The 21,881-nt window shown below is 45.9% G+C and overlaps 1 protein-coding gene across 2 annotated transcripts in view; it reads left to right on the top strand.

Moving 5' to 3' along the window:
* The window catches only part of LOC137421360 (uncharacterized), a 56,222-nt gene that overhangs the window by 28,881 nt on the left and 5,460 nt on the right, over positions 1 to 21,881 (top strand). Inside the window, exons 2-3 of one of the 2 annotated variants that reach the window (XM_078771505.1) lie at positions 17,564 to 17,841; positions 17,872 to 18,111. In XM_078771505.1, coding sequence (XP_078627631.1) covers positions 17,564 to 17,841; positions 17,872 to 18,111 — 518 coding nt within the window. Of the gene's footprint in view, positions 1 to 17,563; positions 18,112 to 21,881 lie in introns of both variants that reach the window. The other variant, XM_068107344.2, reaches the window with a different exon arrangement.

Genomic DNA, 21,881 nt, shown 5'->3' with positions numbered 1-21,881 from the left:
AACATATTTTATTCCCCATGGAGAGTTCTTTACAATGAGCCATGTCTCAATTTTTTCTGTTCAGGACTTTCGGAGATATGGAGGTGCAAAAATTTTCGGTTTTTCCAAGATGGCGGCCGACCACGTGACTGATGACGTCATCATTAACATATTTTATTCCCCATGGAGAGTTCTTTACAATGAGCCATGTCTCAATTTTTTCTGTTCAGGACTTTCGGAGATATGGAGGTGCAAAAATTTTCGGTTTTTCCAAGATGGCGGCCGAACCACGTGACCGATGACGTCATCATTAACATATTTTATTCCCCATGGAGAGTTCTTTACAATGAGCCATGTCTCAATTTTTTCTGTTCAGCACTTTGATATCGAGGTGCAAAATTTTTCGGTTTTTCCAAGATGGCGGCCGAACCACGTGACCGATGACGTCATCATTTGGGCACAGTATATTAGAGGGCAAGACAAATACGTGTGCAAAGTTTGGTGATTCTACGTGCAACGGTGTAGACGTAGTGCTGCAAACAGACAAACAGACAGACAAACAAACGAACAGATCAACATACTTGCCGGAATCTTTTCCGGCAAGTAATGAAAAATCGGTCAGAGACCGAGGACTTGCCGGAATGTACTTTTTTATCGGCCATTTAGGACAAATATGGCGGCCGAACCACGTGACCGATGACGTCATCATTAACATATTTTATTCCCCATGGAGAGTTCTTTACAATGAGCCATGTCTCAATTTTTTCTATTCAGGACTTTTGGAGATGTGGAGGTGCAGAGTTTTTCGGTTTTTCCAAGATGGCGGCCGAACCACGTGACCGATGACATCATCATTAACATATTTTATTCCCCATGGAGAGTTCTTTACAATGAGCCATGTCTCAATTTTTTCTATTCAGCACTTTCGGAGATATGGAGGTGCTAAGTTTTTCGGTTTTTCCAAGATGGCGGCCGACTACGTGACTGATGACGTCATCATTAACATATTTTATTCCCCATGGAGAGTTCTTTACAATGAGCCATGTCTCAATTTTTTCTGTTCAGCACTTTTGGAGATATAGTGGTGCAAATTTTTGCCGTTTTCCCAAGATGGCGGCCGACCACGTGACATATGACGTCATCATTAACATATTTTATTCCCCATGGAGAGTTCTTTACAATGAGCCATGTCTCAATTTTTTCTGTTCAGCACTTTTGGAGATATAGTGGCGCAACGTTTTGCCGTTTTTCCAAGATGGCGCCCGAACCACGTGACTGATGACGTCATCATTTACATATTTTATTCCCCATGGAGAGTTCTTTACAATGAGCCATGTCTCAATTTTTTCTGTACAGTACTTTCGGAGATATAGAGGTGCAAAGTTTTTCGGTTTTTCCAAGATGGCGGCCGAACCACGTCACCGATGACGTCATCAATTGGGCACAGTCTATTCCAGGGCAAGACCAATATGTGTGCAAAGTTTGGCGATTCTCCGTGCAACGGTGTAGACGCAGTGCTGCAAACAGACAGACAAACAGACAGACAGACAGACAAACAGATGAAAAATCGGTCAGAGACCGAGGACTTGCCGGAATTTACTTTTTTGTCGGCCATTTAGGACAAATATGGCGGCCGAACCGTGTGACCGATGACATCATCATTAACATATTTTATTCCCCATGGAGAGTTCTTTACAATGAGCCACGTCTCAATTTTTTCTATTCAGCACTTCCGGAGATATATCGAGGTGCTAAGTTTTTTGGTTTTTCCAAGATGGCGGCCGAACCACGTGACCGATGACGTCATTATTAACATATTTTATTCCCCATGGAGAGTTCTTTCCAATGAGCCATGTCTCATTTTTTCTATTCAGCACTGGAGGTGCAAAGTTTTTCGGTTTTTCCAAGATGGCGGCCGGACCACGTGACCGATGACGTCATCATTAACATGTTTTATTCCGCATGGAGAGTTCTTTACAATGAGCCATGTCTCAATTTTTTCTATTCAGCACTTTCAGAGATGTGGAGGTGCAAAAATTTTCGGTTTTTCCAAGATGGCGGCCGAACCACGTGACATATGACGTCATTAACATATTTTATTCCCCATGAAGCGTTCTTTACAATGAGCCATGTCTCAATTTTTTCTGTTCAGCACTTTTGGAGATATCGTGGTGCAAAGTTTTGCCGTTTTTCCAAGATGGCGGCCGACCACGTGACTGATGACGTCATCATTAACATATTTTATTCCCCATGGAGCGTTCTTTACAATGAGCCATGTCTCAATTTTTTCTGTTCAGCACTTTTGGAGATATCGTGGTGCAAAGTTTTGCCGTTTTTCCAAGATGGCGGCCGACCACGTGACTGATGACGTCATCATTAACATATTTTATTCCCCGTGGAGAGTTCTTTACAATGAGCCATGTCTCAATTTTTTCTGTTCAGGACTTTCGGAGATATGGAGGTGCAAAAATTTTCGGTTTTTCCAAGATGGCGGCCGACCACGTGACTGATGACGTCATCATTAACATATTTTATTCCCCATGGAGAGTTCTTTACAATGAGCCATGTCTCAATTTTTTCTGTTCAGGACTTTCGGAGATATGGAGGTGCAAAAATTTTCGGTTTTTCCAAGATGGCGGCCGACCACGTGACTGATGACGTCATCATTAACATATTTTATTCCCCATGGAGAGTTCTTTACAATGAGCCATGTCTCAATTTTTTCTGTTCAGGACTTTCGGAGATATGGAGGTGCAAAAATTTTCGGTTTTTCCAAGATGGCGGCCGAACCACGTGACCGATGACGTCATCATTAACATATTTTATTCCCCATGGAGAGTTCTTTACAATGAGCCATGTCTCAATTTTTTCTGTTCAGCACTTTGATATCGAGGTGCAAAATTTTTCGGTTTTTCCAAGATGGCGGCCGAACCACGTGACCGATGACGTCATCATTTGGGCACAGTATATTAGAGGGCAAGACAAATACGTGTGCAAAGTTTGGTGATTCTACGTGCAACGGTGTAGACGTAGTGCTGCAAACAGACAAACAGACAGACAAACAAATGAAAAATCGGTCAGAGACCGAGGACTTGCCGGAATGTACTTTTTTGTCGGCCATTTTGGACAAATATGGCGGCCGAACCACGTGACCGATGACGTCATCATTAACATACATATATTATTCCCCATGGAGAGTTCTTTCCAATGAGCCATGTCTCATTTTTTCTATTCAGCACTTTTGGAGATATGGAGGTGCTACGTTTTTCGGTTTTTCCAAGATGGCGGCCGAACCACGTGACCTATGATGTCATCATTAACATATTTTATTCCCCATGGAGAGTTCTTTACAATGAGCCATGTCTCAATTTTTTCTATTCAGCACTTTCAGAGATATGGAGGTGCAAAATTTTTCGGTTGTTCCAAGATGGCGGCCGAACCACGTGACATATGATGTCATCATTAACATATTTTATTCCCCATGGAGAGTTCTTTCCAATGAGCCATGTCTCAATTTTTTCTGTTCAGCACTTTTGGAGATATCGTGGTGCAAAGTTTTGCCGTTTTTCCAAGATGGCGGCCGACCACGTGACTGATGACGTCATCATTCACATATTTTATTCCCCATGGAGAGTTCTTTACAATGAGCCATGTCTCAATTTTTTCTATTCAGTACTTTCAGAGATATGGAGGTGCAAAGTTTTGCCGTTTTTCCAAGATGGCGGCCGACCACGTGACTGATGACGTCATCATTAACATCTTCTATTCCCCATGGAGAGTTCTTTACAATGAGCCATGTCTCAATTTTTTCTGTTCAGCACTTTTGGAGATTTCGTGGTGCAAAGTTTTGCCGTTTTTCCAAGATGGCGGCCGACCACGTGACTGATGATGTCATCATTAACATATTTTATTCCCCATGGAGAGTTCTTTACAATGAGCCATGTCTCAATTTTTTCTGTTCAGTACTTTCGGAGATATAGAAGTGCAAAGTTTTTCGGTTTTTCCAAGATGGCGGCCGAACCACGTCACCGATGACGTCATCAATTGGGCACAGTCTATTCCAGGGCAAGACCAATATGTGTGCAAAGTTTGGCGATTCTCCGTGCAACGGTGTAGACGCAGTGCTGCAAACAGACAGACAAACAGACAGACAGACAGACAGACAGACAGACAAACAAACGAACAGATCAACATACTTGCCGGAAAATTTTTCCGGCAAGTAACAAACGAACAGATCAACATACTTGCCGGAATCTTTTCCGGCAAGTAACAAACGAACAGATCAACATACTTGCCGGAAAATTTTTCCGGCAAGTAACGAACAGATCAACATACTTGCCGGAAAATTTTTCCGGCAAGTAAAAATCGGTCAGCGACCGAGGACTTGCCGGAATGTACTTTTTATCGGCCATTTAGAACAAATATGGCGGCCGAACCACGTGACCGATGATATCATCATTAACATATTTTATTCCCCATGGAGAGTTCTTTACAATGAGCCATGTCTCAATTTTTTCTATTCAGCACTTTCGGAGATATGGAGGTGCAAAGTTTTTCGGTTTTTCCAAGATGGCGGCCGACCACGTGACATATGACGTCATCATTAACATATTTTATTCCCCATGGAGAGTTCTTACCAATGAGCCATGTCTCAATTTTTTCTGTTCAGCACTTCCGGAGATATGGAGGTGCAAAGTTTTTCGGTTTTTCCAAGATGGCGGCCGACCACGTGACATATGACGTCATCATTAACATATTTTATTCGCCATGGAGAGTTCTTTACAATGAGCCATGTCTCAATTTTTTCTGTTCAGCACTTTTGGAGATATCGTGGTGCAAAGTTTTGCCGTTTTTCCAAGATGGCGGCCGACCACGTGACTGATGACGTCATCATTAACATATTTTATTCCCCATGGAGAGTTTTTTACAATGAGCCATGTCTCAATTTTTTCTGTTCAGCACTTTCGGAGATATGGAGGTGCAAAGTTTTTCGGTTTTTCCAAGATGGCGGCCGAACCACGTGACTGATGACTTCATCAGTAACATATTTTATTCCCCATGGAGAGTTATTTACAATGAGCCATCTCTCAATTTTTTCTGTTCAGCACTTTCGGAGATATGGAGGTGTAAAGTTTTTCGGTTTTTCCAAGATGGCGGCCGAACCACGTCACCGATGACGTCATCATTTGGGCACAGTATATTAGAGGGCAAGACCAATATGTGTGCCAAGTTTGGCGATTCTACGTGCAACGGTGTAGACGTAGTGCTGCAAACAGACAAACAGACAGACAGACAGACAGACAGACAGACAGACAAACAAACGAACAGATCAACATACTTGCCGGAAAATTTTTCCGGCAAGTAACGAACAGATCAACATACTTGCCGGAATCTTTTCCGGCAAGTAATGAAAAATCGGTCAGAGACCGAGGACTTGCCGGAATGTACTTTTTTATCGGCCATTTAGGACAAATATGGCGGCCGAACCACGTGACCGATGACGTCATCATTAACATATTTTATTCCCCATGGAGAGTTCTTTACAATGAGCCATGTCTCAATTTTTTCCATTCTGCACTTTTGGAGATATAGTGGTGCAAAGTTTTCCCGTTTTTCCAAGATGGCGGCCGAACCACGTGACCGATGGCATCATCATTAACATATTTTATTCCCCATGGAGAGTTCTTTACAATGAGCCATGTCTCAATTTTTTCTATTCAGCACTTTCAGAGAAATGGAGGTGCAAAATTTTTCGGTTTTTCCAAGATGGCGGCCGAACCACGTGACATATGACGTCATCATTAACATATTTTATTCCCCATGGAGAGTTCTTTACAATGAGCAATGTCTCAATTTTTTCTGTTCAGCACTTTTGGAGATATAGTGGTGCAAATTTTTGCCGTTTTTCCAAGATGGCGGCCGACCACGTGACATATGACGTCATCATTAACATATTTTATTCCCCATGGAGCGTTCTTTACAATGAGCCATGTCTCAATTTTTTCTGTTCAGCACTTTTGGAGATATCATGGTGCAAAGTTTTGCCGTTTTTCCAAGATGGCGGCCGACCACGTGACTGATGACGTCATCATTAACAGATTTTATTCCCCATGGAGAGTTCTTTACAATGAGCCATGTCTCAATTTTTTCTGTTCAGGACTTTTGGAGATATGGAGGTGCAAAATTTTTCGGTTTTTCCAAGATGGCGGCCGAACCACGTGACCGATGACGTCATCATTTGGGCACAGTATATTAGAGGGCAAGACAAATACGTGTGCAAAGTTTGGTGATTCTACGTGCAACGGTGTAGACGTAGTGCTGCAAACAGACAAACAGACAAACAGACAAACAGACAAACAGACAAATGAAAAATCGGTCAGAGACCGAGGACTTGCCGGAATGTACTTTTTTATCGGCCATTTAGGACAAATATGGTGGCCGAACCATGTGACCGATGACGTCATCATTAACATATATTATTCCCCATGGAGAGTTCTTTACAATGAGTCATGTCTCAATTTTTTCTATTCAGCACTTTCGGAGATATGGAGGTGCTAGGTTTTTCCAAGATGGCGGCTAAACCACGTGACCGATGACGTCATCATTAACAAATTTTATTCCCCATGGAGAGTTCTTTACAATGAGCCATGTCTCAATTTTTTCTGTTCAGCACTTTCGGAGATATGGAGGTGCTAGGTTTTTCCAAGATGGCGGCTAAACCACGTGACCGATGACGTCATCATTAACAAATTTTATTCCCCATGGAGAGTTCTTTACAATGAGCCATGTCTCAATTTTTTCCATTCTGCACTTTTTGAGATACGGAGGTGCAAAGTTTTTCGGTTTTTCCAAGATGGCGGCCGAACCACCTGACCGATGACATCATCATTAACATATTTTATTCCCCATGGAGAGTTCTTTACAATGAGCCATGTCTCAATTTTTTCTATTCAGCACTTTTGGAGATATAGTGGTGCAAAGTTTTTCGGGTTTTCCAAGATGGCGACCGAACTACGTGACTGATGACGTCATCATTAACATATTTTATTCCCCATGGAGAGTTCTTTACAATGAGCCATGTCTCAATTTTTTCTGTTCAGCACTTTTGGAGATATAGTGGTGCAAAATTTTGCCGTTTTTCCAAGATGGCGGCCGAACCACGTGACCTATGACGTCATCATTAACATGTTTTATTCCCAATGGAGAGTTCTTTACAATGAGCCATGGCTCAATTTTTTCTGTTCAGCACTTTGAGATATCGAGGTGCAAAATTTTTCGGTTTTTCCAAGATGGAGGCCGAACCACGTGACTGATGACGTCATCGTTTGGGCACAGTATCTTAGAGGGCAAGACCAATATGTGTGCCAAGTTTGGCGATTCTACGTGCAACGGTGTAGACGTAGTGCTGCAAACAGACAAACAGACAAACAGACAAACAGACAAACAAACGAACAGATCAACATACTTGCCGGAATCTTTTCCGGCAAGTAACAAACGAACAGATCAACATACTTGCCGGAATCTTTTCCGGCAAGTAACGAACAGATCAACATACTTGCCGGAAAAAATTTTCCGGCAAGTAACAAACAGACAGACAAACAAACGAACAGATCAACATACTTGCCGGAATCTTTTCCGGCAAGTAACAAACAGACAAACAGACAGATGAAAAATCGGTCAGAGACCGAGGACTTGCCGGAATTTACTTTTTTATCGGCCACTTAGGACAAATATGACGGCCGAACCACGTGACCGATGACGTCATCATCAACATATTTCATTCCCCATGGAGAGTTCTTTCCAATGAGCCACGTCTCAATTTTTTCTATTTAGCACCTTTGGAGATATGGAGGTGCAAGGTTTTTCAGTTTTTCCAAGATGGCGGCCGAACCACGTGACCGATGACGTCATCATCAACATATTTCATTCCCCATGGAGAGTTCTTTACAATGAGGCATGTCTCAATTTTTTCTATTCAGCACTTTTGGACACATAGAGGTGCTAAGTTTTTCGGTTTTTCCAAGATGGCGGCCGAACCACGTGACACATGACGTCATCATTAACAAATTTTATTCCCCATGGAGAGTTCTTTACAATGAGCCATGTCTAAATTTTTTCTGTTCAGCACTTTTGGAGATATAGTGGTGCAAAGTTTTGCCGTTTTTCCAAGATGGCGGCCGACCACGTGACATATGACATCAGCATTAACATATTTTATTCCCCATGGAGAGTTCTTTACAATGAGCCATGTCTCAATTTTTTCTGTTCAGCACTTTTGGAGATTTCGTGGTGCAAAGTTTTGCCGTTTTTCCAAGATGGCGGCCGACCACGTGACTGATGACGTCAGCATTTACATATTTTATTCCCCATGGAGAGTTCTTTACAATGAGCCATGTCTCAATTTTTTCTGTTCAGCACTTTTGGAGATATGGTGGTGCAAAGTTTTGCCGTTTTTCCAAGATGGCGGCCGACCACGTGACATATGACGTCATCATTAACATATTTTATTCCCCATGGAGAGTTCTTTACAATGAGCCATGTCTCAATTTTTTCTGTTCAGCACTTTTGGAGATACAGTGGCACAACGTTTTGCCGTTTTTCCAAGATGGCGACCGAACCACGTGACTGATGACGTCATCATTAACACATTTTATTCCCCATGGAGAGTTCTTCACAATGAGCCATGTCTCAATTTTTTCTGTTCAGTACTTTCGGAGATATAGCGGTGCAAATTATTTCGGTTTTTCCAAGATGGCCGCCGAAACACGTGACCGATGACGTCATATATTGGGCACAGTCTATTCCAGGGCAAGACGAATATGTGTGCAAAGTTTGGCGATTTTCCGTGCAACGGTGTAGACGCAGTGCTGCAAACAGACAGACAAACAGACAGACAAACAGAGAGACAAACAGACAAACAGACAGACAAACAAACGAACAGATCAACATACTTGCCGGAAAAAATTTTCCGGCAAGTAACAAACGAACAGATCAACATACTTGCCGGAAAATTTTTCCGGCAAGTAACAAACAGACAGACAAATGAAAAATCGGTCAGCGACCGAGGACTTGCCGGAATGTACTTTTTTATTGGCCATTTAGGACAAATATGGCAGCCGAACCACGTGACCAATGACGTCATGATGAACATATTTGATTCCCCATGGAGAGTTCTTTACAATGAGCCATGTCTCAATTTTTTCTATTCAGCACTTTCGGGGATATGGAGGTGCAAAGTTTTTCGTTTTTTCCAAGATGGCGGCCGAACCACGTGACCGATGACGTCATCATTAACATATTTTATTCCCCATGGAGAGTTCTTTGCAATGAGCCATGTCTCAATTTTTTCTATTCAGCACTTTTGGAGATATAGTGGTGCAAAGTTTTGCCGTTTTTCCAAGATGGCGGCCGACCACGTGACTGATGACGTCATCATTAACATATTTTATTCCCCATGGAGAGTTCTTTACAATGAGCCATGTCTCAATATTTTCTGTTCAGCACTTTTGGAGATATAGTGGTGCAAAGTTTTGCCGTTTTTCCAAGATGGCGGCCGACCACGTGACATATGACATCATCATTAACATATTTTATTCCCCATGGAGTTCTTTACATTGAGCCATGTCTCAATTTTTTCTGTTCAGCACTTTTGGAGATTTAGTGGTGCAAAGTTTTGCCGTTTTTCCAAGATGGCAGCCGACCACGTGACTGATGACGTCATCATTAACATATTTTATTCCCCATGGGGAGTTCTTTACAATGAGTCATGTCTCAATTTTTTCTGTTCAGCACTTTTGGAGATATGGAGGTGCTAAGTTTTTCGGTTTTTCCAAGATGGCGGCCGACCACGTGACTGATGACGTCATCATTAACATATTTTATTCCCCATGGAGAGTTCTTTACAATGAGCCATGTCTCAATTTTTTCTGTTCAGCACTTTTGGAGATATAGTGGTGCAAATTTTTGCCGTTTTTCCAAGATGGCGGCCGACCACGTGACATATGACGTCATCATTAACATATTTTATTCCCCATGGAGAGTTCTTTACAATGAGCCATATCTCAATTTTTTCTGTTCAGCACTTTTGGAGATTTAGTGGTGCAAAGTTTTGCCGTTTTTCCAAGATGGCAGCCGACCACGTGACTGATGACGTCATCATTAACATATTTTATTCCCCATGGGGAGTTCTTTACAATGAGTCATGTCTCAATTTTTTCTGTTCAGCACTTTTGGAGATATGGAGGTGCTAAGTTTTTCGGTTTTTCCAAGATGGCGGCCGACCACGTGACTGATGACGTCATCATTAACATATTTTATTCCCCATGGAGAGTTCTTTACAATGAGCCATGTCTCAATTTTTTCTGTTCAGCACTTTTGGAGATATAGTGGTGCAAATTTTTGCCGTTTTTCCAAGATGGCGGCCGACCACGTGACATATGACGTCATCATTAACATATTTTATTCCCCATGGAGAGTTCTTTACAATGAGCCATGTCTCAATTTTATCTGTACAGTACTTTCGGAGATATAGAGGTGCAAAGTTTTTCGGTTTTTCCAAGATGGCGGCCGAACACCGTCACCGATGACGTCATCAATTGGGCACAGTCTATTCCAGGGCAAGACCAATATGTTTGCAAAGTTTGGCGATTCTCCGTGCAACGGTGTAGACGCAGTGCTGCAAACAGACAGACAGACAAACAGACAGACAAACAGATGAAAAATCGGTCAGAGACCGAGGACTTGCCGGAATGTACTTTTTTATCGGCCATTTAGGACAAATATGGCGGCTGAACCACGTGACCGATGACGTCATCATTAACATATTTTATTCCCCATGGAGAGTTCTTTACAATGAGCCATGTCTCAATTTTTTCTGTTCAGCACTTTTGGAAATATAGTGGTGCAAAGTTTTGCCGTTTTTCCAAGATGGCGGCCGACCACGTGACTGATGACGTCATCATTAACATATTTTATTCCCCATGGAGAGTTATTTGCAATGAGCCATGTCTCAATTTTTTCTGTTCAGCACTTTTGGAGATATAGTGGTGCAAAGTTTTGCCGTTTTTCCAAGATGGCGGCCGACCACGTGACTGATGACGTCATCATTAACATATTTTATTCCCCATGGAGAGTTATTTGCAATGAGCCATGTCTCAATTTTTTCTGTTCAGCACTTTTGGAGATATAGTGGTGCAAAGCTTTGCTGTTTTTCCAAGATGGTGGCCGACCACGTGACTGATGACGTCATCATTAACATATTTTATTCCCCATGGAGAGTTCTTTACAATGAGCCATGTCTCAATCTTTTCTGTTCAGCACTTTTGGAAATATAGTGGTGCAAAGTTTTGCCGTTTTTCCAAGATGGCGGCCGACCACGTGACTGATGACGTCAGCATTAACATATTTTATTCCCCATGGAGAGTTCTTTGCAATGAGCCATGTCTCAATTTTTTCTGTTCAGCACTTTTGGAGATATAGTGGTGCAAAGTTTTGCTGTTTTTCCAAGATGGTGGCCGACCACGTGACTGATGACGTCATCATTAACATATTTTATTCGCCATGGAGAGTTCTTTACAATGAGCCATGTCTCAATTTTTTCTGTTCAGTACTTTCGGAGATATAGAGGTGCAAAGTTTTTCGGTTTTTCCAAGATGGCGGCCGAACCACGTCACCGATGACGTCATCAATTGGGCACAGTCTATTCCAGGGAAAGACCAATATGTGTGCAAAGTTTGGCGATTCTACGTGCAACGGTGTAGACGCAGTGCTGCAAACAGACAGACAGACAGACAGACAGACAGACAGACAAACAGACAAACAGACAAACAGACAAACAAACGAACAGATCAACATACTTGCCGGAAATTTTTCCGGCAAGTAACAAACAAACAGATCAACATACTTGCCGGAAAAAATTTTCCGGCAAGTAACAAACGAACAGATCAACATACTTGCCGGAATCTTTTCCGGCAAGTAACAAACGAACAGATCAACATACTTGCCAGAATCTTTTCCGGCAAGTAATGAAAAATCGGTCAGAGACCGAGGACTTGCCGGAATGTACTTTTTTATCGGCCATTTAGAACAAATATGGCGGCCGAACTATGTGATACATGACGTCATCATTAACATATTTTATTCCCCATGGAGAGTTCTTTACAATGAGCCATACCTCAATTTTTTCTGTTCAGGACTTTTGGAGATGTGGAGGTGCAGAGTTTTTCGGTTTTTCCAAGATGGCGGCCGACCACGTGACTGATGACGTCATCATTAACATATTTTATTCCCCATGGAGAGTTCTTTACAATGAGCCATGTCTCAATTTTTTCTGTTCAGCACTTTTGGAGTTATAGTGGTGAAAATTTTTGCCGTTTTTCCAAGATGGCGGCCGACCACGTGACATATGACGTCATCATTAACATATTTTATTCCCCATGGAGAGTTCTTTACAATGAGCCAAGTCTCAATTTTTTCTGTTCAGCACTTTTGGAGATATAGTGGCGCAACGTTTTTCGGTTTTTCCAAGATGGCGCCAGAACCACGTGACTGATGACGTCATCATTTACGTATTTTATTCCCCATGGAGAGTTCTTTACAACGAGCCATGTCTCAATTTTTTCTGTTCAGTACTTTCGGAGATATAGAGGTGCAAAGTTTTTCGGTTTTTCCAAGATGGCGGCCGAACCACGTCACCGATGACGTCATCAATTGGGCACAGTCTATTCCAGGGCAAGACCAATATGTGTGCAAAGTTTGGCGATTCTACGTGCAACGGTGTAGACGCAGTGCTGCAGACAGACAGACAGACAGACAAACAAACGAACAGATCAACATACTTGCCGGAATCTTTTCCGGCAAGTAACGAACAGATCAACATACTTGCCGGAATCTTTTCCGGCAAGTAACAAACAGACAAACGAACAGATCAACATACTTGCTGGAAAAAATTTTCCGGCAAGTAATGAAAAATCGGTCAGAGACCGAGGGCTTGCCGGAATGTACTTTTTATCGGCCATTTAGAACAAATATGGCGGCCGAACCACGTGACCGATGATATCATCATTAACATATTTTATTCCCCATGGAGAGTTCTTTACAATGAGCCATGTCTCAATTTTTTCTGTTCAGCACTTTTGGAGATATAGTGGTGCAAAGTTTTGCCGTTTTTCCAAGATGGCGGCCGACCACGTGACATATGACATCATCATTAACATATTTTATTCCCCATGGAGAGTTCTTTACAATGAGCCATGTCTCAATTTTTTCTGTTCAGCACTTTTGGAGATTTCGTGGTGCAAAGTTTTGCCGTTTTTCCAAGATGGCGGCCGACCACGTGACATATGACGTCATCATTAACATTTTATTCCCCATGGAGAGTTCTTTACAATGAGCCATGTCTCAATTTTTTCTGTTCAGTACTTTCGGAGATATAGAGGTGCAAAGTTTTTCGGTTTTTCCAAGATGGCGGCCGAACCACGTCACCGATGACGTCATCAATTGGGCACAGTCTATTCCAGGGCAAGACCAATAAGTGTGCAAAGTTTGGCGATTCTACGTGCAACGGTGTAGACGCAGTGCTGCAAACAGACAGACAGACAGACAGACAGACAGACAGACAGACAAACAGACAAACAGACAAACAGACAGACAAACAGACAGACAAACAGACAAACGAACAGATCAACAAACTTGCTGGAAAAAATTTTCCGGCAAGTAACAAACAGACAAACGAACAGATCAACATACTTGCCGGAAAATTTTTTCCGGCAAGTAACAAACATACAAGCTGACTGATACATCTTGCAAAAACTTCGTTTTGGCAAGATAACAAACTGACACTCAGTGATATTCACCCTCAGAATTTAATTTCTCATCAGTCATATCCATCAGATTTGAGGGGAGAACCAATGCCAGCGGATCAAAGTATCTGCCAAAAACCCAGGTGTTGATTGTAGCCTAGGTGTACGAGCTTTATGTTTATCTAAAAAGGAATCAAACATTTTGGGAGTGGCATTCCCACTTTGGGAGTGGCATTCCCACTTTGGGAGTGGCATTCCCGCTTTGGGAGCGGCATTCCCGCTTTGGGAGCGGCGTTCCCGCTTTGGGAGCGGCGTTCCCGCTTTGGGGGTGGCGTTCCCGCTTTGGGGGCGGCGTTCCCGCTTTGGGGGCGGCGTTCCCGCTTTGGGGGCGGCGTTCCCGCTTTGGGGGCGGCGTTCCCGCTTTGGGGGCGGCGTTCCCGCTTTTGGGGGCGACGTTCCCGCTTTGGGGGCGGCGTTCCCGCTTTGGGGGCGGCGTTCCCGCTTTGGGGGCGGCGTTCCCGCTTTGGGGGCGACGTTCCCGCTTTTGGGGGCGACGTTCCCGCTTTGGGGGCGGCGTTCCCGCTTTGGGGGCGACGTTCCCACTTTGGGGGCGACGTTCCCACTTTGGGGGCGACGTTCCCACTTTGGGGGCGACGTTCCCACTTTGGGGGCGACGTTCCCACTTTGGGGGCGACGTTCCCACTTTGGGGGCGACGTTCCCACTTTGGGGGCGACGTTCCCACTTTGGGGGCGACGTTCCCACTTTGGGGGTGACGTTCCCACTTTGGGGGTGACGTTCCCACTTTGGGGGTGACGTTCCCACTTTGGGGGTGACGTTCCCACTTTGGGGGTGACGTTCCCACTTTGGGGGTGACGTTCCCACGTTGGGGGTGTCGTCCCCACGTTGGGGGTGTCGTCCCCACGTTGGGGGTGTCGTCCCCACGTTGGGGGTGTCGTCCCCACGTTGGGGGTGTCGTCCCCACGTTGGGGGTGTCGTCCCCACGTTGGGGGTGTCGTCCCCACGTTGGGGGTGTCGTCCCCACGTTGGGGGTGTCGTCCCCACGTTGGGGGTGTCGTCCCCACGTTGGGGGTGTCGTCCCCACGTTGGGGGTGTCGTCCCCACGTTGGGGGTGTCGTCCCCACTTTGGGGGTGTCGTCCCCACTTTGGGGGTGTCGTCCCCACTTTGGGGGTGTCGTCCCCACTTTGGGGGTGCCGTCCCCACTTTGGGGGTGCCGTCCCCACGTTGGGGGTGCCGTCCCCACGTTGGGGGTGCCGTCCCCACGTTGGGGGTGCCGTCCCCACTTCGGGGGTGCCGTCCCCACTTCGGGGGTGCCGTCCCCACTTCGGGGGTGCCGTTCCCACTTCGGGGGTGCCGTTCCCACTTCGGGGGTGCCGTTCCCACTTCGGGGGTGCCGTTCCCACTTCGGGGGTGCCGTTCCCACTTCGGGGGTGCCGTTCCCACTTCGGGGGTGCCGTTCCCACTTCGGGGGTGCCGTTCCCACTTCGGGGGTGCCGTTCCCACTTCGGGGGTGCCGTTCCCACTTCGGGGGTGACGTTCCCACTTCGGGGGTGACGTTCCCACTTCGGGGATAACATTCCCACTTCGGGGATAACATTCCCACTTTCGGGAGTGACATTCACCCACGGTTCACAGTCTCATGCTCTTCCACACACAATTGCCGATATATTGTGCTGTAATTGCCTCTGTCGGTCCTTTTAATCATTCCTTCATCGAAACCTTTATGTGGAGATTCTTCTCCTTCTTCCTTTTCTTCTTCTTCTTCTTCCTCTTCTTCTTCTTCTTCATCGCACGTGCTGTAATTATAGCCAAAGATTCACATTTGGGAACCTTTTTCCATCGTACGACAATCTTGCACAAAAGCTGGAGGGGGTGGCTGAAAGGGTCTTCACACCATGACACCTGCCAGTTGTAACTGTCAGTTGTCACTTATGGTTACGTGTTTGCAATGCCTGACATACATTTGCTATGCCTCCAATAAAGACTATGGATATGCCTGATAAGTGCATTGAAATTTACTAGGGCATGCCCGTACTATTACTACTATATATATATCTAAAAGTATATCCCCCCCCCCTCTATTTACATGCAATGGTTTGGTCCAAAGCTAACGGCTTGCGAGTACGGTGACAATCCCCCCCCTCTATTTACATGAAATGGTTTGGTCCAAAGCTAACGGCTAGCGGAGTTTGGTAAAGAAATCGCCATAGTTTTAAAACATAGTTTAACGCCAACATAGCGGCAACATAGTTTGCCAACGTGAAATAAATGAATACGCTCTCAAATGTGCCAAAAAAAAAAAAAAAACGCTACCCGTACGCTCTACCCCGCCCGTACGCCCGTAAACAAAAAAAACAACGCTCTTCGCTTCCGCCCTTCGCTCTGACTGAATTGGGAGAAATAATGCGCATAAGAAATCGAGAAATTATTATTTTCTCCGGAAGAAATCGAATTACGTACCGTAATGGCGCACGCGCTGGGCTCAGCATCAGCTCGCTCTCACATCGGCCACGCCTACGCAATAACGCGTTCTGTGATTGGATGCCGGAAGTGCAGTCCTCACTGTCCGGAAGGTCGTATATCGCAGTTACGATGAATCGCAAATTAGTTTTTATTAGTTTTAAAACATAGTTTAACGGCAACATAGTTTGCAAACGTGAAATAAATGAATACGCTCTCAAATGTGCCATCCGAGGCAGAGTGTGTCCGCCACGTTCGGCACACGCGATAGCTCGCTGCTCTCTGATTGGTTGAATCGTTTTTTGGACATAGCTCGGTAAGTAATTGTCCGATTAATATGAAACCTTGAAAAGGCACATCCTCGGGTCCCCAGCAATATACCTGGCAAGTTTCAAGTATATCGGACCGGTAGTTGTCGAGAAACAGCGGTCACAGACATACAAACAAACAAACAAACGTACAAACAAACATACACACAGAGATTAGTGGAATTATAGATAGACTAGGGCATTGCCCGTACGTGGGTGCCCGTTCCTTGCCAAAAAAAAAAAAAAAACGCTACCCGTACGCTCTACCCCGCCCGTACGCCCGTAAACAAAAAAAACAACGCTCTTCGCTTCCGCCCTTCGCTCTGACTGAATTGGGAGAAATAATGCGCATAAGAAATCGAATTACGTACCGTAATGGCGGTCAGCTCGTAACGCGCTCAGCTCCGCTCGTCTCACATCGGCCACGCCTACGCAACAAAGCGTTCTGTGATTGGCTGCCGGAAGTGAAGTCGTCACTGTCCGGAAGTTCGCAAATCGCAGTTACGATGAATCGTTTTAATTTAATCGCAGTTTGAATTCGTTTTAAAACATAGTTTAACGGCAACATAGTTTTCCAACGTGAAATAAATGAATACGCTGTCAAATGTGCCGTCCGAGGCAGAGTCTGATCGCCACGTTCGGCACACGTGATAGCTCGCTGCTCTCTGATTGGTTGAAGCGTTTTTTGGACATAGCTCGGTAAGTACTTGTCCGATTAATTTAAAACCTTGAAAAGGCACATCCTCGGGTCCCCAGCAATATACCTGGCAAGTTTCAAGTATATCGGACCCGTGGTTGTCGAGAAACAGCGGTCACAGACAGACACACAGACACACAGACACACAGACACACAGACACACAGACACACAGACACACAGAGATTGCTGGAATTATAGATAGATAGATGACAAAATGTAATGTGCTCTAAAATAATGTAATTTTTTTTAACGTTTTGTTTGAAAGAAGCTGTAAAATGTTTCTCTGTCCCTGCCCACAGCACGTGTGATGCCGATGGGCGATGACAAAAAAGAAACTACTGAGAAACCTTCGACGCGACAAGATGAGAGAACAGTCATTGGTACAGCAGTGCCTACTGAGGCCAAGGAAATGACGGGGACAACCTCCGCGGTTGATAAAATCACGAAATCCAGCGGGAAGGGCAATCCGACCACGGTAGCCGATGTGGGAGGAACCAAAACTGGCGTCGACACCCACCTGGCCACGGGAACCAGCGGGGGTGCCCACCTGGCCACGGGAACCAGCGGGGGTGCCCACCTGGCCACGGGAACCAGCGGGGGTGCCCACCTGGCCACGGGAACCAGCGGGGACGCCCACCTGGCCACGGGAACCAGCGGGGACGCCCACCCTGCCGGGGAACATGGTAAAGATCCACAGCTTGAAAATCAGCCAGATCAAAAAAAGGATGCCAAGCAGGAAGACTCGCCAAATGATGATGTCGGTGGGAGTAGCCACTTCTTGGTGGTGCTTCTTGTCTCGGCTACTCTTGTTTTTACCATCTACATTGGATACCACAGGAGAAGAAAGGTCAGCAATGCAGCTTGTTTTTACTTTTCAATGTGTATTGTGGAAAGATTTTGGGTTGCTAAAGGATTCAATTTAATCTTACTGAGCGCAATTGAGTAATATTGAGTCCGTTTCACTTGTCCTTCGATTTTGAGTGCTTATGAGAACCATCCGCAAGAAAAATGATATTATTTTTCCTTCCAAGACCGAAACTCCTGGATGACCGAGATTAAATTGAAATTGAGGTAGCGGAGCAACAATTGTGCACAACAGACAGGAAAGCAAGTATATATATATTGTTACAGACGTGGCTTGGATGTTATTTACCGAGCGGTTTTATGGTATGACCACGTCTGCACAAGTTACCCGATTGTGCCCGAACGTTGACTAGTCGCGCGATGCTGGCTCAATAAGAAAAAGAAGACACCCGGCTGGATTACAATAACACAATACGACACCAATGTTTCGATTCTCAATTATATTCGTACGGAAAGGTTAGATTACAGGGGCTAGAGGTATATTACAGGAAGACAGGCACTTAGACACACTCTTATATTAACCCCGGACAGACGACAGACACACGGGACAAAATGCTGACTCACACGGGGGTTGATGAAAAGGAAAGGCAGGTCGCGATGGCTCAAGGTGCACTCTTGGCTCAAGGCAGAATCGACTCGGTCCGGTCCAGAGATGCGGGGAGGTATCGTCGCGCTGGGGGTGGCGGTGGCTTCTCTCTCCAGTCTCCAAGCTGAGGCGCATCTGACGTCACATCCGGCGCGGGGCCGCGTATATCCGGCGGGGAGTGACACGCCCTCGGCTCGTTAGCTCCGCCTCGTGGAATCGGCACGTTGCTTCTCATTGGGTGCGTGCGGGGGGGGGTTACTGGCTCCGCCCCTGACGAGGAGCTGACAGCCAGCCCCTTCGGGGTAACCCCGTGGAGCGCATGGTCTGGAGCTAATCGAGCCGGTGTGAGGACGCATCCTCCCCCGCTCCGCCGCCATCTCTTCTGTTGTTGTTGTAATTGTTGTTGTAGTTGTTGTTATTGTTGTTGTTTGGGGAAGAAGATGGGAGGAGGTATGGGAAAGGTCCTAAACTCACTACTGATGCCATATAATCACATTCTGGTGCAACGAAGAGTCATAATTAATGGAGACGAGGCCTTAACTGACATAGAATAAGAATAACTAGGAAGATGTCCGAAAGTTGTCTACCTGTGGTGCGGTGGACCTGGGCACGACATTTAATGGGGGAATAAGGGGAAGGTCGGCTCTACTGATTGTTATTTACATGCAATGGGACTAGGGAATGGGGGATCGGGGAAAGTTGGGGAGTATTGGAGAAAATAGGGGAATATTTACAAGCGGATATGGAGGCCAAATTCCATATTCGCAACATTGCACCCTTCTCTACCCTCGGGGCGTCCCGACCCGATAAATTTTTACCTACTTTAGTGTGGCACGCAATGTAGTTCCCTCTACTATTAACTCTACCCTGAGTGCGACAGTTTTACAGATATTCACAAATGAGTAAATATGTCCCCCTGCGACGTTGCACCCTTCTCCTCACAGAAACACACCCACAGGATAACCGAATCCGGAAAGAATTCTCAAACTACACATACAGCCGGTAGGGAGCATTATTTACAAGATTACGCTGATATCTACACTACGATCCAGGACCTGTCTTTGGAGGAACACATGCAGATGTTATGCATAGAGAGAGCGCGCTTGCCAGCATCGATACACCAACCCACGAGTGCTCTGTGGCCGACGGCCTTTAATAACGTGCAGAGCACCCTTTCCCAGCATCAAAAGCACCACCCCACCACCAATCGGTGCAGTCACCATTGTTCATTGGAATAAAAATAAATTCGACAACCCCTAACCCTGCAGGTGTCTCTTGCTCTTCTTGTGGTGCACTTGGTGGTGTTAATTAACAGTGGTTCACCTTTATGGCATAGGTGCCACGTTGACCCATAGGTCCTTCCACGGGTGGTGCTTGGCCGCAAAAGAGCTGCGGTCCATTGTGGGTGGCCACAAACATTGCGGTCCATATGGTGTATCGATCCAGGCAGCCAACAGCGAAAGTGCAGGCCCACAACTGCGCAGCCAGCACCTCTCTCTCCTCTCTCTCTACCCCAAAGCCAGATCCTCGGAGGTGGGAGACAAAAGAAGAAACAAGTGAGTAAGGTGGTAAGGGCGCAAAAGTGCACGCAATGTAAGGTGATGCACACTGGGGGCACATGGGAACCAGGTGAGACAGGTACGTTCCTATCGTACGCCCCCCCCCCCACCAGGTAACCTACATGGCCCCTCCCTTACCCCTTACTGTATCCACACAACACAACACTACCCATAAACATCTACTTTACAAATCAACAAACATCCCTACTGTCTTCCCCGTTCCTCCCATAAACCAAATTCGTCTTCTCTCCCTCCTAACCAATCAAATTTGCCATTTTCAACTCTCATCAAAATTTGCCATCTCCAACTCAACATCATAATTTGCCATTACCAATTCATCATCAGTCCCTCCTAGGGAGGGAGAGATGGAATCACCCCAATGTCTCATCCACGTCGTGATGCGTCTCACAAATCCTCACAGCAATCTCATTTCCTGCACAAAACAAAGAAAACACAGGTGTGGAGTCATCATCATCACCACAGGTAAGTGGCTGCGTATGGTGCGACAGGTTCATCAATCCTAACTATCTCCTAAATGACTTTAACAACTTTACACTACCCGGGGGCTTTCTCCGGCCAAACCATTGGCCCTCTTACACTATGGGTTCTAAAAACCAATTCCCATTGGCCAAACTGTGGTGCTCTTCAATTTGGGGTCTCACTCCCCCGATTCATCTCCCGGGGCCCTCGTACAATTTCTGGGCTGCGACGTGTACCTCTCCCAGTGGGTCTACCCACCTGCACACCTCCACCACTGCAGTTGCCTCCGAGCTTACCTGCTCCTTACCCTAACCTAACTACCTGGGGAAGGCCCTCTGGCACTCTCCCCACTCGGTGCCCTCTCTGGCACTGGGCTACCCGGGTCCGTCCTCCGGATCCTCGGGCCCCATCCACAACTCTACCGGCTCCCAGAGCCCACCTGCGGCCTCACCTGGCCGACATCCTCACAGTGGTGGAGTGCTCAACCAACTACACACACTAACAGGCTACACGCCCAGCCATTTCCACAACACTAATGCACCCATTCACAACACCATTCTGCAACCGCACCACAGATGCCAATATCCAACCACAATTTACCTGCACCCTCTACCTAACACTTACACTACCCGCCCCGGGTACTCGTGAAAGGGGTCCACTCTTCCCCCATCCACACCTTCGCACCACTCCGTACCACTTACTCCAACTCTCTCCACACACCTGTACCTGCACACCTGTGCTCTCACACCTGGTGCCACCTGCACCCTTCTCTCCCCAAGCGCATTCGCGCTGATCCACACACTCACTACTCATACACGGCTCCACACACCTGTCCAGTTGCACACCTGTGCAATCACACCTGTTCAATTCTCACACACACGGCATCATCTCAGCTAACTACTCCCTTCTGAAACTTGCGCTTCCCAGTCGTCCCTTTAACTATTGCGCTCCCTCGTCATTATCATCCATACTAATCTACCTGCGTCCCCACTACAGGTATCAGTCACTAACTAAACTTAACGTTACCTAATGTCATCTTCTCTAGATCCCTATCAATATAACCTAACCCACCCGGGCTAGTTTTCCACTGCCATACACCCCCTAAGCTATAGCGCATTTGCCCCACAC

Source organism: Myxine glutinosa, chromosome 2, assembly GCF_964187855.1.
Source record: "Myxine glutinosa chromosome 2, kmMyxGlut1.1, whole genome shotgun sequence".
In the NCBI taxonomy this organism is placed as follows: domain Eukaryota; kingdom Metazoa; phylum Chordata; class Myxini; order Myxiniformes; family Myxinidae; genus Myxine; species Myxine glutinosa.
The sequence above is the reverse complement of the archived record's forward strand: the minus strand, read 5'-3'. Positions and strand labels throughout refer to the sequence as shown.